Source organism: Patella vulgata, chromosome 5 (genome assembly GCF_932274485.2).
Source record: "Patella vulgata chromosome 5, xgPatVulg1.2, whole genome shotgun sequence".
In the NCBI taxonomy this organism is placed as follows: Eukaryota; Metazoa; Mollusca; class Gastropoda; family Patellidae; genus Patella; species Patella vulgata.
Genome location: NC_065883.2, coordinates 1,205,879 through 1,220,910, shown reverse-complemented (window position 1 = coordinate 1,220,910; position 15,032 = coordinate 1,205,879). Strand labels below are relative to the sequence as shown.

The 15,032-nt window shown below is 37.7% G+C and overlaps 1 protein-coding gene across 1 annotated transcript in view; it reads left to right on the top strand.

Moving 5' to 3' along the window:
• The first annotated feature begins 5,076 nt into the window (after nt 1–5,076).
• LOC126822745 (potassium channel subfamily K member 12) overlaps nt 5,077–15,032 on the top strand; it is a 56,369-nt gene continuing 46,413 nt past the window's right edge. The window contains exon 1 of the mRNA XM_050551797.2: nt 5,077–6,255. Within this exon, the coding sequence (XP_050407754.2) occupies nt 5,916–6,255 (340 nt within the window). The 5' untranslated portion in view covers nt 5,077–5,915. The remainder of the gene's footprint in view (nt 6,256–15,032) is intronic.

Below are 15,032 nucleotides of genomic sequence, written 5' to 3'. Positions count from 1 at the left end.
ACATCTATATTTCGTTTCGTTTTTTTTTTATTCTTTCGATTGCCTACACTACATAAAGGTCTGACCAATTGTACTGGGGGGTCGCGTCAGGGGTCATACGAGCGGCTTTTGACCTATGACGTCAGACATTGATTAATCAATCAGCGTTGGCGTTCCTAGGGGTTTATTTACAGTTCCGTGCATCCCACGCCAAGAACTCGCCGTAACAGACCGTTTCATTGCAATTCCTCACATCAATTAGAACGCCTGTTATATAACAACTTTTCCAGATCCTAGTGTTGTGGTGCGAAGACAAGTAAAACGAAATTTTGAACTATAAAAAACGACACGAAATAGGATCTGTGTTTTAGTCTGATTGGACTTAGAAAAGAATGAAATAGAGTTTATATGAATAGAAGTAAATAGTAATAACCACATTTTTTTACTTGGCAATTAATATAGACCACCTTCATCAACTTCTAGTACAAACCAACAGATATTTAACTCTCTTCAAAACGCTGTAACCGACCCCTTGGACAAATGTATAATTTTAGGTGACTTCAATATTGATATATTAAAAATATCTAAAAGTTTTATTCACGGTGTGATTAATATATTCGACCGTACTCCGCTGATAAATAAATCTACTCCATAAAAACCAAACTTATTTAATAGATTTGATATTAACCAGCTCTAAGAACAACTGAAAATAGTGTACTTGATAATTTATCTACTGATTAGTATATTGCAGACTATCATTTAACGTAACAAAATAACGCAGCTTTAAGCCAACGGTATAGAATTACGCAGATTTAAGCCAACGGTATGGAATAATGCAGCTTTAAGCCAACGGTATTGAATAACGCAGCTTTAAGCCAATGGTATTGAATAACGCAGCTTTAAGCCAACGGTGTGGAATTAGTCAAACTCAAACCATGAGGGCGTAAAGAGGGACGTTATAGCTACTAAACGGCATGGTCTTATCAATAGTTGAAATGTAGCAGCATGGTGGGTTCAATTTACCAACTCGCTCATCGATATGAAAAAATATAAATATATACCTAGCAAAATAGTGACAATATGATAAACCCTGGATGACTTGCGCAATAAGAAGCATGAAAAAAACAAAACAAAACAAAAATAGAATACATAAAAAAGCATTGCATAAGATATTAGTCTCTGATCGGAAAAAAACTTTCCGAAAATTAGAAATGATTACATAGACTTAATCAGAAAAAAAGGCTACAGAGATTAGTTTGACAAAATAGATAAAACAAATAGTTGTACAAAAAAACCTTTGGAACAAAAACTGGGTGGAAACTCATTAATTCATTACTAAAACACATGCTGCTTCTATACAAACAATCTGATTCAAATACACATCTATATTTCGTTTTGGTTTTTTTATACTTTCGATGGCCTACACTACATGAAGATATGACCGGTTGTGCTGGAAAGTGTCGACAGGGGTCGCGGGAGCGACTTTTGACCTATGACCTCAGACATTGATTAATCAATCAGCGTTGATGTTTCTAGTTGTATACCCTGTTCCGTGCATCGCACGCCAAGAACTCGCCGTAAGACGTGCGCGTAGCATCACAAGGTCTGTCATTGAGTCAACTGGCGTGGTTTCGATTCTTGTCGAGTGGACGTTAAACCCATCTCCCCCTCTCTCTCTCTCTTGCTCTCTCTCTCTCTCCATCATAATTGTAAATGGAATAAACTCATATATAGCATAGTAAATAAAGTAAATTGGCCTCGCTCTCTAAAATATCGATTGAATAGAAAATCTTTAAAAACAATATACTGATCTTTTATCTTCCACACTTTGATTATGTCGATATTATCTGGGATGGGTGCAGTGATTACTTCGCTGACAAACTAGAATCCCTACAATTAGATGCACTGCGCACTATCTGTGGGGCAGTTAGAGGTACCAGCCATGCCTTACTCTATAAAGAGACTGGGTTTGTTCCACTATCTGTGGGGCAGTTAGAGGTACCAGCCATGCCTTACCCTATAAAGCGACTGGGTTTGTTCCACTCTTGGAAAGACGTCGACTTCATAAATTAAAATTAATGTATAAAATTATTAACAACCTCGTTCCATCATATCTCTCTGACCTATTAGAACTGTCCTCTACCCCGAACAATTATACCCTTAGAAACAAAGATAAACTAAAGGAAACCAGATGCAGTACCGAAATTTTCTCCGAGTCCTTCATCCCTTCAAGTACACGAGAATGGAACAAACTTGACGTTGAAATTAGAAACTTTCGATCACTTGCTATCTTTGGAAATTCACTAAAGAAGTTAGATATCATCGTGCCACCACCATATTACTATCTAGGAAAAAGAAAATTACAAATAAAATCCCCTGTAAACTAAGAGTATCCTGCTCAAATCTACCAGGCTATAAATTCCTCAGACACGTCGATGATAGCCCGGCTTGTCTCTGTGGTAACAACTTCGAAGATCCCGAACATTATTTACTCGTATGCCCCTTACATTCTGATGCAAGAAAACAGATAACCCAAAACCTTTAATATAATTATAAAACGATGAGTTGTCTATTGTAGGCCTTAACATACAACACATTTTATTTTCCAAGAAGTGCAACAATTTATTCATATTTCACAAAGATACAAATCCATATTAGTCATTTTCAGCCCTTCACACCGTACAATCATCGTATATCCTCGCCTCTCTCAACTGGTTTGTGACTGTGAGATATGGAGGTATTAGATGATATTACGCTGTTCGGACCTTACCATACCTTATAAACCTGTAACGGTAAATCTCTTTGATCTTTGGGGTATATTCTATGTCCGGAATAACTTGAGGTCTGAAAGTCGGGGGCGGCTTTGAATATATACAGGGAAATTTGGTGTTATTCTTCTGAAAGTTTTTCTTTAAACCTGTAACGGGGTTATTCTTCCAGGGTAGGTTTATTTTTCCATAAGAAAACATGATATGAGCTTTTTCTTGCGTGAATTCTGGGATATTCTCATCTTGCGTACATGTAAACATAGACGGTTTATAAGCAAGATAAAGTCCTCGACTTCGGTTATGCTGGGAAAGAAAGACTTCAGAAAAAACCTTCGTCAGAAAAATCTCGGCCTGCCTGTCTCGTTTTTCTTTTTCTCGGGTTATTTTCTTCAGTCTTTCTTTCCCCAGCATAACCTCAGTCTCGTGCTTAATCCTACACATATAATACGAAACACTATTTTTAGAATACATTTCTACCTATTAAAATTTCTACAATTTTTGTTTCTAAATTCTCTATTATGTGTATCCTATATGTTCAATATTTATTTATGTATATATGCTTTTATATTTATATTGTGTACATGTATCTAATTAGGCATAGTCTGTTCCCCAATCCAAATTCAGATATTTACTGAATAAGAATTTTGTTTAAAAAAAAAACGTGGATACTGTATAAAGGAAGTAGAACCTAAGGGCATAGTTATTCTAATTATTATGCGTCAGTGTTGCAGGAAGGCGGGAGGATTGGGCACAGTGTCTAGTCCTTCGGATGGAGCGTAAAACCAGGGTAACGTGTATACATTGACGTATACATATTCATTCACAGCTCAAAGTCGTCTTTTGATGCTACGTGAAATCAGTTTATATGGTTCACTGTCAACACCGATTGTTGTCGATTACCATATACGTCCATAGTCGACTTCCTGGGGGTGGGGTGGGAGTGGTGGCTAAAGAGGGCAATAATCTCACCCAGATTGGTGGGGTGGTGGTGGTGGTGTGTGTGTGTGTGTGGAGGGGGGGTGTTATTCAAGAAATTACAGCGACAAGACTGTCACTCGATAAACAAATTTATAAGCTAGAAATGACAGGATATACTTTTGTAGATTAATGAAGCGAGGATGAAATGGGATTTAACGTTCTAGTTTCCTGCCCTATTCGACCTATGTACTCGTATTTCAAATTCCAACTGGCAAAGGTTATTTTACGTGCATGCAAATGTTTACACGGGACCACGATTTGTCGTCCCATTCAAATGAGTAATGAAGCGAGGATAAAACTACATTGAAAGGAGAATATGAATTAAACGTCTTCTCCCTTGATTTATACAAACCGGGATTACAGATATTTATACTATAGACAAACAATGTATATCATTCGTTGTCATAGTTACCATTTACCTGTATATGGCTTTAATCTACCTGTATATAGCTCTCAGGAATAGGACAAACATATTTATTAAAATATCGATTTGTATCCTGAATAGATGTAACAGTGGAGATTGTTATTGGCCAGGATTTAAAGGCATCCGGATTAGTGGTATATTAATATACTAGTCGCAACCATAACCAGCTTTATAGATAGACTAATCGCCTTCCCGCGTTAATAGTCACTGGTGTCAGACCAATTATACAGGACGACCAGGGTCTAGGGTGGGGCGGCCCATGCATCAATAGACAGTGGACTCAGACCAGTTATACAGGACGACCAGAATCTAGGGTGGGGCAGAGGGGGAAGTGGCCCCTGCATTAATAATACAGGACCACCAGGGTCTAGGTTCGGGCACAGAGAGAGAGAGAGGCGGCCGAGGCATCAATTATATGGAACGACCAGAGTCTAAGGTGGGGCAGAGGTGGATGTGGCCCGGGCATCAATAATCAGTGGATTCCGACGAATTATACAGGACGACTAGAGGTCGGGGCGGTGGGGGCGGCCCAGGCATGAATAGTCAGTGGAAAAAATATACAGAACGACCAGAGGGGGAGGGAGGCGGCCCAGGCATCAATAGTCAGTGGACTGCGACAAATTATACAGGAAGATCAGAGTCTAGGGTGGGGCAGAGGGAGAGACAGCCCGGGCATCATTTTCTTTTTATTATTATTGTTATTTCCAATCAATTATATTCGGTGGAATACGTGAACAATCCAAATTTAACGACGGTCATTTGCGCTTGCTTAGCTCATTCTGCACATTTTTAAAAAAATTATTTTGTCGTTTAGGAATGAACAGAGAAAGTTAACTATTTTAGCGTGTAAATTAGATAGCAATGTACCAAACTTTTCCACAATGGTTGATTTTTTTTACATTTTACCTTTCTATATTTTAGGGCCAAACAGAAATAACTCACCAACCGATCACCATTGTCAGTCTAACGCAGTATCCAGAAACATATAGTCCGAGCAGCAGTGTCCAGAAACCTATCACCTGAGAAGCAGTGACCTCTTCGTCATCCATGAACATTAATTTGAGGAAACCCTAACCCATTAATTTGGACGCATGATGTTACTTGTAAATAAGCGGCCAAATTTGTGTTTTTTTACCTCTCTTGTATGAAGTTTAAGTCAGGAATTGTCGAGATTTTCCAAGTGGGTGTTAAATTGATCATCCTGAGTTATTAGACTTTACGGAATCTTTTATAATAGGATAAATCGGGCAGCTCAAGACAAATTCCGTCTTAGAAACCTCCAATTCATATAGCAAGGACCTAGTGAAAAGTTTACATTGGACCTAACCGTGCGACCTTGTTGGGGGTCAGGAGATATTATTTTCGGGACAGTGCGACTATGCAAAGGTCATAAAATATTTGTATTCTGGACACCTGTTAATGAGGTCTTGGTTAGTCAAGGCCTAGTTTTCTCTACTATTCTTCACAAGTTTTTACAAAAAGAAAAGAATTTATCAAAAGCCGTGGGTAGGCCTATAAAAGTTTGCAGTAGGCCTAGTTAGGATCGGGCATAAAGTTAGGTGACGTTGTGCAGACTATAAAATTTTGCAGCATCTTAGGCCTAACCGCTTGACATTTTCAAAGCCAATTCTGTAGGCCTAACTGTGCAAAACTGTGAGATCAACAATATAGGCCTATCAGCTGAAATCTAAAGGAGATGCTGCTGCTGTGACTGAATGTGTATTGAATGGAGGGGAGGGGTTGAATGTGCTAGTTATTAGGGCGGTATGACCCGACCTAGAAGGCGAGGCTGCTGTACCATTATACATCTACGTGAAGATAACGCCAGGTTCATACTTCTCGCCGTCGTCATGGTGATATATATGGCGGCCGGCGCTACGGTTTTTATGTTTTTAGAACGTGATAACGAGGTTAAAGAGAAGGAAGATTATAACGAGACTCTGACTGCGTTCAAAACGAAATATCCGCAAATCAACGACTCCGACCTAGATGCCTTGTTGGCGTTACACAGTAAAGCGGAAGCAGCAGGGTATGTGGGTAATCGAAGAGATCGATGGGATTGGCCTGGATCTTTTTATTTTGTTGGAACCGTCGTATCAACCATAGGTAAGCCATTTTCATTTTTACCGACTTTACATCTTTTGTAGTTGAAAACGAAAACCGGATACTTGTCGAAACGTCGTGTTATATTTATACATGCTAGTGATCGTTTTCCCAATCTGATTTTTAAAAAATACAGATCTATATTTCGTTTCATTTTTTTGTACTTTCGATGGCCTACACTACATGAAGATCTGACCAGTTGTACTGGGAGGTCGCGTCAGGGTCGTACGAGCGGCTTTTGACCATATGACGCCAGTCATTGATTAATCAATCAGCGTTGACGTTTCTAGTTGTTTACCCAAAGTTCCGTGCATCGCACGCCAAAAACTCGCCGTAACAGACAGTTTCATTGGCTAATCCCTCACTTCAACCAAAACGCTGGTTATATAACAACTCTTCCAGATCATAGTGTAGTAAAGACAAGTAAAACGGAACTTTGAATTACAAAAAACGAAACGAAATAGGATCTGTGTTTTAATCAGATTGTCATTTTCCATATTTGTTTTTTATGTGTTTTTCTTTTTTACATAGGCCTATTTAAATGTGTATTAGGATAAGTCTAGCTTCAAACCCATAATTTAGGCCATAGCCTACTCCAATAAGCCGTCCATGCCTGGAAATGTTCGATAAAACCGTATATGGTTATACAAGCATGAGATATGCTTGTCCAAAAACCTTAAGCACTCATGGGGTATGCTTGTCAAACAAAACCCCAACAAAACCACCCACATCTACTTCTACAGAGCAAACAAACGGAATGAATTTTCAGCGCTATATAATTTTATTTTATTTATTCACTGTGCAAAAGGTTATATCTATGACTAAAGTCTAGTACCAAGTTATTTGAAATACAAATACATATATGACCATTATGGCACTGTGTTGTTCTGGTCTGGTAATATTCTCTAGGCTCAGATATTTCAGCTAAACATACATTATTCAAGAGCTAAATCTGCCTATTACAGGTCTTTTTGTAGGCATGGCATATTATATAGACTATTAATTAGACATTTATAAACAAAACAAGACCATAATCAACTCTCAATATCATCGCTAGCCTGCGATGTTTACTGGATTTGAATCCGATCTGCTGCTCTACGCCCATTCATAATTAAATGAAGAAATGGATAATCGAAACTATGTATTTTATCGTTCCGACTTTAGTAATGATGATCAAGGCTATGGCCCAGAATTCAATCGCTAAATTCTCGGTTCAGAGTGAATCAATTTGACTGAAATTTTCAGCAAATTCCCTTTACATTATCCAGTTTTTAACTTTCATAGTGAGAACTGCCAGCTTCTTATCCTATCTCCCATAATGTCTTTAATTTTCAGCGAATTCCCTTTACATTATCTAGTTTTTAACTATTATAGTGATAACTGCCAGCTCTTTATCTAATCTCCCATAATGTATCTTTAATATGACAGTCAACATAGCTAGCTATATATGGTTAACGATAGTTTCGTATGTGACCTTTGAACTGTACTGGTCATCCATGACTGGGCTAAATCTATTTGTTAAGGCCAGCTCAATTTTTGTCAAGGTCGCTGGGATGTAAATAAGGTTAAGGACACGCGATTGTTGGCGAGATTGTAGGTTAAGGTTAGGGTAATAGCTTGTTATCTGGAATACCTCACAAACTGATATCAAAACTCCAAACTGTTCAAAACACTGCAGCTCGAATCATCAGTCGATTAGACAGGAACTCGCACATTACACCCGCACTCAAAGAACTACATTGGCTGCCAATTAAATCAAGAATAGATTTTAAGCTCTTGTGCCTTGCGTATAAGTGTTTACATGGAACTGGACCTTCCTATCTAGAAGATCTGTTATTACCATACTTTCCAAGACGTCCACTCCGTTCTCAACAGGAACATCTTCTTATAATCCCAAAATATAAACTCAAATCATTTGGATATAGATCGTGTCTTCATATTGTGCCTGTTTTGTGGAATTCATTACCACTAAACATTAAACTGTCACCCAGCCTAGAAACATTCAAAACTAACTTAAAAACTCATCTATTTACGGCCTATTATGGCACCCAGTCTGTGTAGCGCCTTGAGCATGCATACTAGCATGGAACTGTGCGTGATATAAATATACATATTATTATTATTTTAGGGTAAGCATTGGGGCTAGGTCCAGAGTTAGGGGTAGTGTTGGGATTAGCGCTAACCCTGTTTACATCTCGTGACCTTTGACCAAATTTGAAGTTGGCCTTAACAAATAGACCTAACCCCATGACTGATTCCTCTATACAGAGCTAGCTAACAATGGTTTGGTATATGACCTATGACCTATGAACTATGTCCTGTACTGGTTATTAAAGAATATATGTACTATAAACACTCCACTTGGTATAATTATTTTCCGATGATCGAGACACAAAAATCTCCCCTTTCTTATGGTCGTCTGGGTGGAAGTATTGATGCATCTACGCGTATGATGTAGACCAGATACCTGGTTATACGAAGATGAGTTTATATAGACATGGTCTGGTCTACATCATGCACGTGGATTCCAGGTTGTGCGAAGATGAGTTTATCAAGATAGACATACTCTAGTCTATATCATACACGTAGAATCCTGGTTATACGAAGATGAGTTTATCAAGATATACATAGTCTGGTCTACATTATACACGTAGGAACCTGGTTGTACGAAGATGAGTTTATCATGATAGATAGAGTCAGATTCTGATCAACATCATACACGTAGAATCCGGGTTGTGCGAAGATGAGTTAGTTGAATCCCAAGTGTGCTATCATGAGGTTTTATCCTGATTGACAGACTAATTATGTGTATATAATATTTTAGTGTATATTACGGTGTGTATGTTGAATGTGTGTTACTTGGTGTCATTGTGCCTCGTGTCACTGACAGATAAAACTGTCAACATCTCAGCAGGTGACATGACATGAACGTAAGTTCAGTCGGTCTTATATATAAATGAAATGAAATGAAATTTAACATGCTTCTGTTATAATCTTAGTGGGCTAATGGATACGGGGTCTAAATATATAATGTACTTTTATTTGAGCAGAATGTAGAAGTGTTGTTTTGGGAAGGGGCGGGGGAAGCTGGGGTAGGGCTGAAAGGAAATGGGGTTTAACCTTTTGGGTAGAGAGAGAGAGAGAGAGAGTTTAACCTCCACTAGACACAAACCAGGTCATTCGGGACTAACATATGGTTCAATTTTATATCAATAATTCGCTTGAGCGTAGGTGTCTTTAGCAGTGGATGGAAACCGGAGGGCCCAGAGAAATCCCACGAGGTTGGACAGCCGACCCTATTCCTTGTCACGTAGAACCGGGGAATCGAATCCACGCCAGTTGACTCAATGACAGACCTTATGATGGAAATGGAATGGGGTTTAACGTTCTGTTGTATACATGATGACGTTCACATAAATGAAATGAAATGAAATGGGGTTTAACGTCCTACTGTTCTGCTCCGACTGGGCTAATGAAGTCGGGCGTACTCCATACAGTGTGCTATGAGGGAAATTGTGCGTGGACAGCGGCACTACTGTCCAGGAAAACGGCAATCTGATTAAAACAAAGATCCTATTTCGTTTCGTATTTTTATAGTTCAAAATTTCGTTTTACTTGTCTTTACTACACTAGGATCTAGAAGAGTTGTTATATAACCGGCGTTCTACTTGATGTGAAACGGTCTGTTACGGCGAGTTCTTGGCCTTTTTATGCACGGAACTGTGGGTAAACCACTAGACACGTCAACGCTGATTGATTAATCAATGTCTGACGTCATAGGGTCAAAAGCCGCTCGTTTGACCCTTGACGTGAACTCCCACTATAACTTGTCAGATCTTCATGTAGTGTAGGCCATCGAAAGTATAAAAAACGAAACGAAATATAGATCTATATTTTAATCAGATTGGAAAAAACGGCGCTATGGCATACTCTTATATGGAATTACAACTGCCAATGTGTGCACGGGACCTTGGATTTTCGTCCCATCCGGACGACTAAGGAGTAGAGTGATGATATTTGCTGGAGGGGTTTGAGAAGTAATCAGGTTGGAATTCTGTCAGTGATTTCTGTTGTACAGATTACATAAGCTAAGAAATTGGTATAAATATGCACCATGAAAAAACAGTCCTTCTTGTCCGCTATATCACCTCGGTGGAAGCGGACGTAAAATACAACTAGCTCACACACATAACAGCCCTTGCTTTACCTGAATTGTAAAAAGGCAACAGGTAACGTTAGAATTAAGGGATGGGCTCGTTAAGAGATCGAGGAAGGGATAATACAAAACATAACACATTGTTCACAAATTACCATTATTATCATATTACATCTGTTTGCCTAGTAACAGAAGTAAATCTATTTTTAAATTACTGTATTATATTTGGTGCTTAGTAACGGAGATAACACTGATATTAGACCACCGTCTGATTAGCCAGAGGATTATAATAATACTCAGTAAGTCGTGTTAAACACCTCCCTGTGATCGAGTACATAGCCAAGCCTTGAGTACATGATAATTAATTAACTAGATTAGAGCCGTGGGGTATCATATTCACCTGTTTGGTTAGATTACTGACAATGGTTACAGAATCAAAGTTAAACATACGAGCATTATGGCACTGGGTTTTTCTGGTAATATTCTCTAGGCTCTTAGACACAGATATACCAGTTAAACAGACATTATGTAAGAACTAAATCTGCCAATTGAATGTTATATAAACTATTAATTAGACGTAATCGCTATCACGGACACCAGTCTCCAGTACGGAACTATCAGAGGCTGGGTTATTAAATTTAACCCCTTATATTGTCTCGTTATTTAAACATACCTTATGAAAGAGCTAAACTTGCCTATATCAGGTCTTTCTTTAGGTCTGAAATGTTATCTAAATTATTAATTAGACATTAATTAACTTATCCAGACCATAATCAACTCACGATGTCAACGCCAGCCTGTGATATTTACTGGATTAGAATCCGATCTGCTGCTCAACCCTCATTCATGATTATTTAAATCAAGAAATGGATAATCGAAACTATGTTTTTTATCGTACCGACTTTAGTAATGATGATCGAGGCTATTGCCAAAATTCAACCGCTAAATTCTCTGTTCAGAGTGGATCAATTTAACCGAAATTTACAGCAAATCCCCGTACATTATCTAGTTTTTAACTATTATAGTGAGAACTGTCAGCTCTTTATCTAATCTCCCATAATCCATCTTTAATATACTATATAATAATAGAAATAGAATTAAGTATCCGACTGTTAATATCACATAGAAATGAAATGGGTTTAACGTCCAACTGTTCCGTACCAACTGGGAAAATGAGGATGGATATACGTCATGCTGTGTGCTATATAGGGGAATTTTCTTACCGCGTTTATTTATTTATTTAAAAAACATTTACAATAAAGCTGTCTGTACCAAAGTGCTGCGATGCGCTTTACCTAACAATAAGCTGAATGATAGGATTATTTGAATTAAATAAGTTTAAAAGATGAATGGTGAACAAAGACCACATAAAAGAGTAAAAGGAAGAGATAATGGGGTTTTATTTTAAATTTAAGCGTTAGGTTATCCAAGAGGTTTTGACCTGATGTACTAAAATATTTGTTGTCTTATTATACAAGTTTTAGTTTATATGTCTATAATAAAAGACGTCCTTGGACTCATGCTAGGTGGTTACAAGATGACCAGGGACTTATGCTAGGGGGTTACAAGATGATCTGGACTTGTGCTAGGTGGTTACAAGATGATCAGGGACTTATGCTATATGGTTACAAGATGATCAGGGACTTATGTTATAGTTACAAGATGAGCTGGGGGACTTATGCTAGGTGGTTACAAGATGAACTGGGACTTATAGTAAGTGGTAATAAGATGAGCTGGAACTTATACTAGGTTGTTACAAGATGAACTGGGACTTATGCTAGGTGGGTACAAGATGAACTGGGGGACTTATGCTAGATGGTTACAAGAGGGTCTGAGACTTATGCTAGGTGGTTACAAGATGAACTGGGACTTATGCTAGGTGGGTACAAGATGAACTGGGACTAGGAAGTTACACCAGTAAAATAAAATGGTACAATTTTATTTCAATAATTCGCTGGCGTGTAGAGGGTGTTTAACAGTGGGAGGAAACCGGGGGATCCGGAAAAAAAACACGAGGTTGGATAGGCGACCCTACTCCTTGTCACGTACAACCGGGAAATCGAAACCTAAATTGGACAGTCTTCTAAATATACATCCATGGATATCAAAGAATAGTTTGTTTGTTTGTTTGTTTGTTTGTTTGTGGGTGTGTTTATTTGTGTGTTTGTTTGTTTGTTTGTTTGTGTGACCGTGAGGTCCGTCAGATATTACAAGAGTCTGGAATGGTTCTTCAAATCTTTAATACTGGAAACTTATAATAACAATTATCTACATACATTTACAGGACAGCGGATAACCGACTAGTACCTTATGCTACTAAGTCGGATAGACCTAAATGACTGACGTATCAAGTACAATCACATATTTATATGGAATTACTTCTAATCACTTGGCTAGATCAAGTGTTGACATAAATAAGCATTGATGTAATAATGTACAATATAAGAAATAAAACAATGGTAAATAAAACAATTAATAATCATACGATTGGCATGTTCACCAGGCAGGCCATATTGTCAGTTACTTTCTATCTATAACAGTTTTATAAACAATAAGGGATTATAATAAATTAACATGTCATTAGGATTACATAACATTTCACCCTTGGCTAGTCACCTTTTAATAGCACACATACAATTAATGTTTTAAAGGAATAGAAAAGTTGGTGTGTCCTCACTGTGCCCACTTTTGATTAATCCAATTAAGGTCTAATTAGGATTAGTGGATTAAGCGGATTAGGATTAGGTGTTATAGGTAATTAGATGGAAACAAAAACCAAATATTTTATGGAATTTGTATTCTTCATGGACTAAGTTTTCTCCACCTTGAGCATTGGGGATGTACTGGATGTTTACTTGAACGTTTGCCATGATGAAATATGACAGACTGACTTCTGTGTGTCCTTATAAAGACCGTGTAATGTGTAGGCTTACTGAACATAATTCATATTATATTCAAGTGTCATTTTTTGAATAAAATTCATCACTTTAACGATTACAGTGAGTTCATCTCACCAATTATAAGACTGAATATTTAGTCACTTTCAATATTTGTTTTTTTCCATCTAATTACCTATAACACCTAACCCTAATCCGCTTAATACACTAATCCTAATTAGAACTTAATTGGAATAATCAAAAGTGGGCACAGTGAGATGTAACCGAAAAGTTATTGTTCCGAGAGTTTAAATAAATTCAATCTGAAGGCTTTTACTTTTAAAATTAATAATGCATTATCTTAAATATTCAAGATTTAAATTATACTATAACCAGCACGGTTATATTTGTTTGTGTGTTTGTTTGTGTGTGTTCGCTGTAGGAATGCAAATAGTTGAACCATTTTCTTAGAACGAATTTAATAGTGCTATTTATTTTGTATTTGTTGCAGTAATTTAATGTTGAAATCGACATTTGATGAACAATTGACATTGAAATGCGACCACCACACGCCCCCTCCCACTTTATTAATTACATGTTTTTGTATAAATTCAGTATAGCGCTCCGTGAGTTGAAATTCTTGTAATATAATCTTTTAGAGGTAGTTATGTTTTATAATTCATGTAATATAATCATTTAGAGACATTTAGTAACTTGATACAGTAAGTGGTTATTATCGTACATGAGATATAGTAGCAAATTAGTAGTTATACTGGAAGTGCTAACTCATCTAAGAATTAAAGATGGCGGTTGATTTCATTTTAACAGGAATGAATATTATAAGTCAAACATCTATAATTCTAATATCTAGTGAGCTACAGGTATATTACATCTACATATTACATGTGTTAATCATATACCTGTAATTATCTACATACAGGTATATCAGGTAGACGAGAATCAATGTTCAATTATATACGACTAATTATAGATTAATTTAATAAAATGACAAACCTTGCCCATATATCTATTATAGTATATTCACAACAAATCACACCGTAACATCCATAATTATTGACATCACACCACACAACACGCCGTAACATTCATAATTATAGACATCACACCACACAACACGCCGTAACATCCATAATTATAGACATCACACCACACAACACGCCGTAACATCCTTACTTATAGATATCACACCACACAACACGCCGTAACATCCATAATTATAGACATCACACCACACAACACGCCGTAACATCCATAATTATAGATATCACACCACACAACACGCCGTAACATCCATAATTATAGACATCACACCACACAACACGCCGTAACATCCATAATTATAGATATCACACCACACAACACGCCGTAACATCCATAATTACACAACTACAAAACTGGGTGTAACTGTTTCGGGAGAGAGAGAGAGAGAGAGAGAGAGAGAGGGAGTTAGAGAGAGAGAGGGGCTGGGGGGGTAACGTCCACTGGACACAAACTAGGTCATTTCGGGACTAACACATTTCAATAACTTGCTTGCGCATAGGGGTCTTTGGCAATGGGAGGAAACCGGAGGACCCGGAAAAACCCCACGAGGTTGGACAGGCGACCCTACTCCTTGTCACGTACAACCGGAGAATCGAAACCACGCCAGCTGACTCAATGTCCACCCCCCCCCCTCCAGTCTAATAGAAGTATACCTTTTTAGCACGACAATTTCCCGGAAGTTGTAA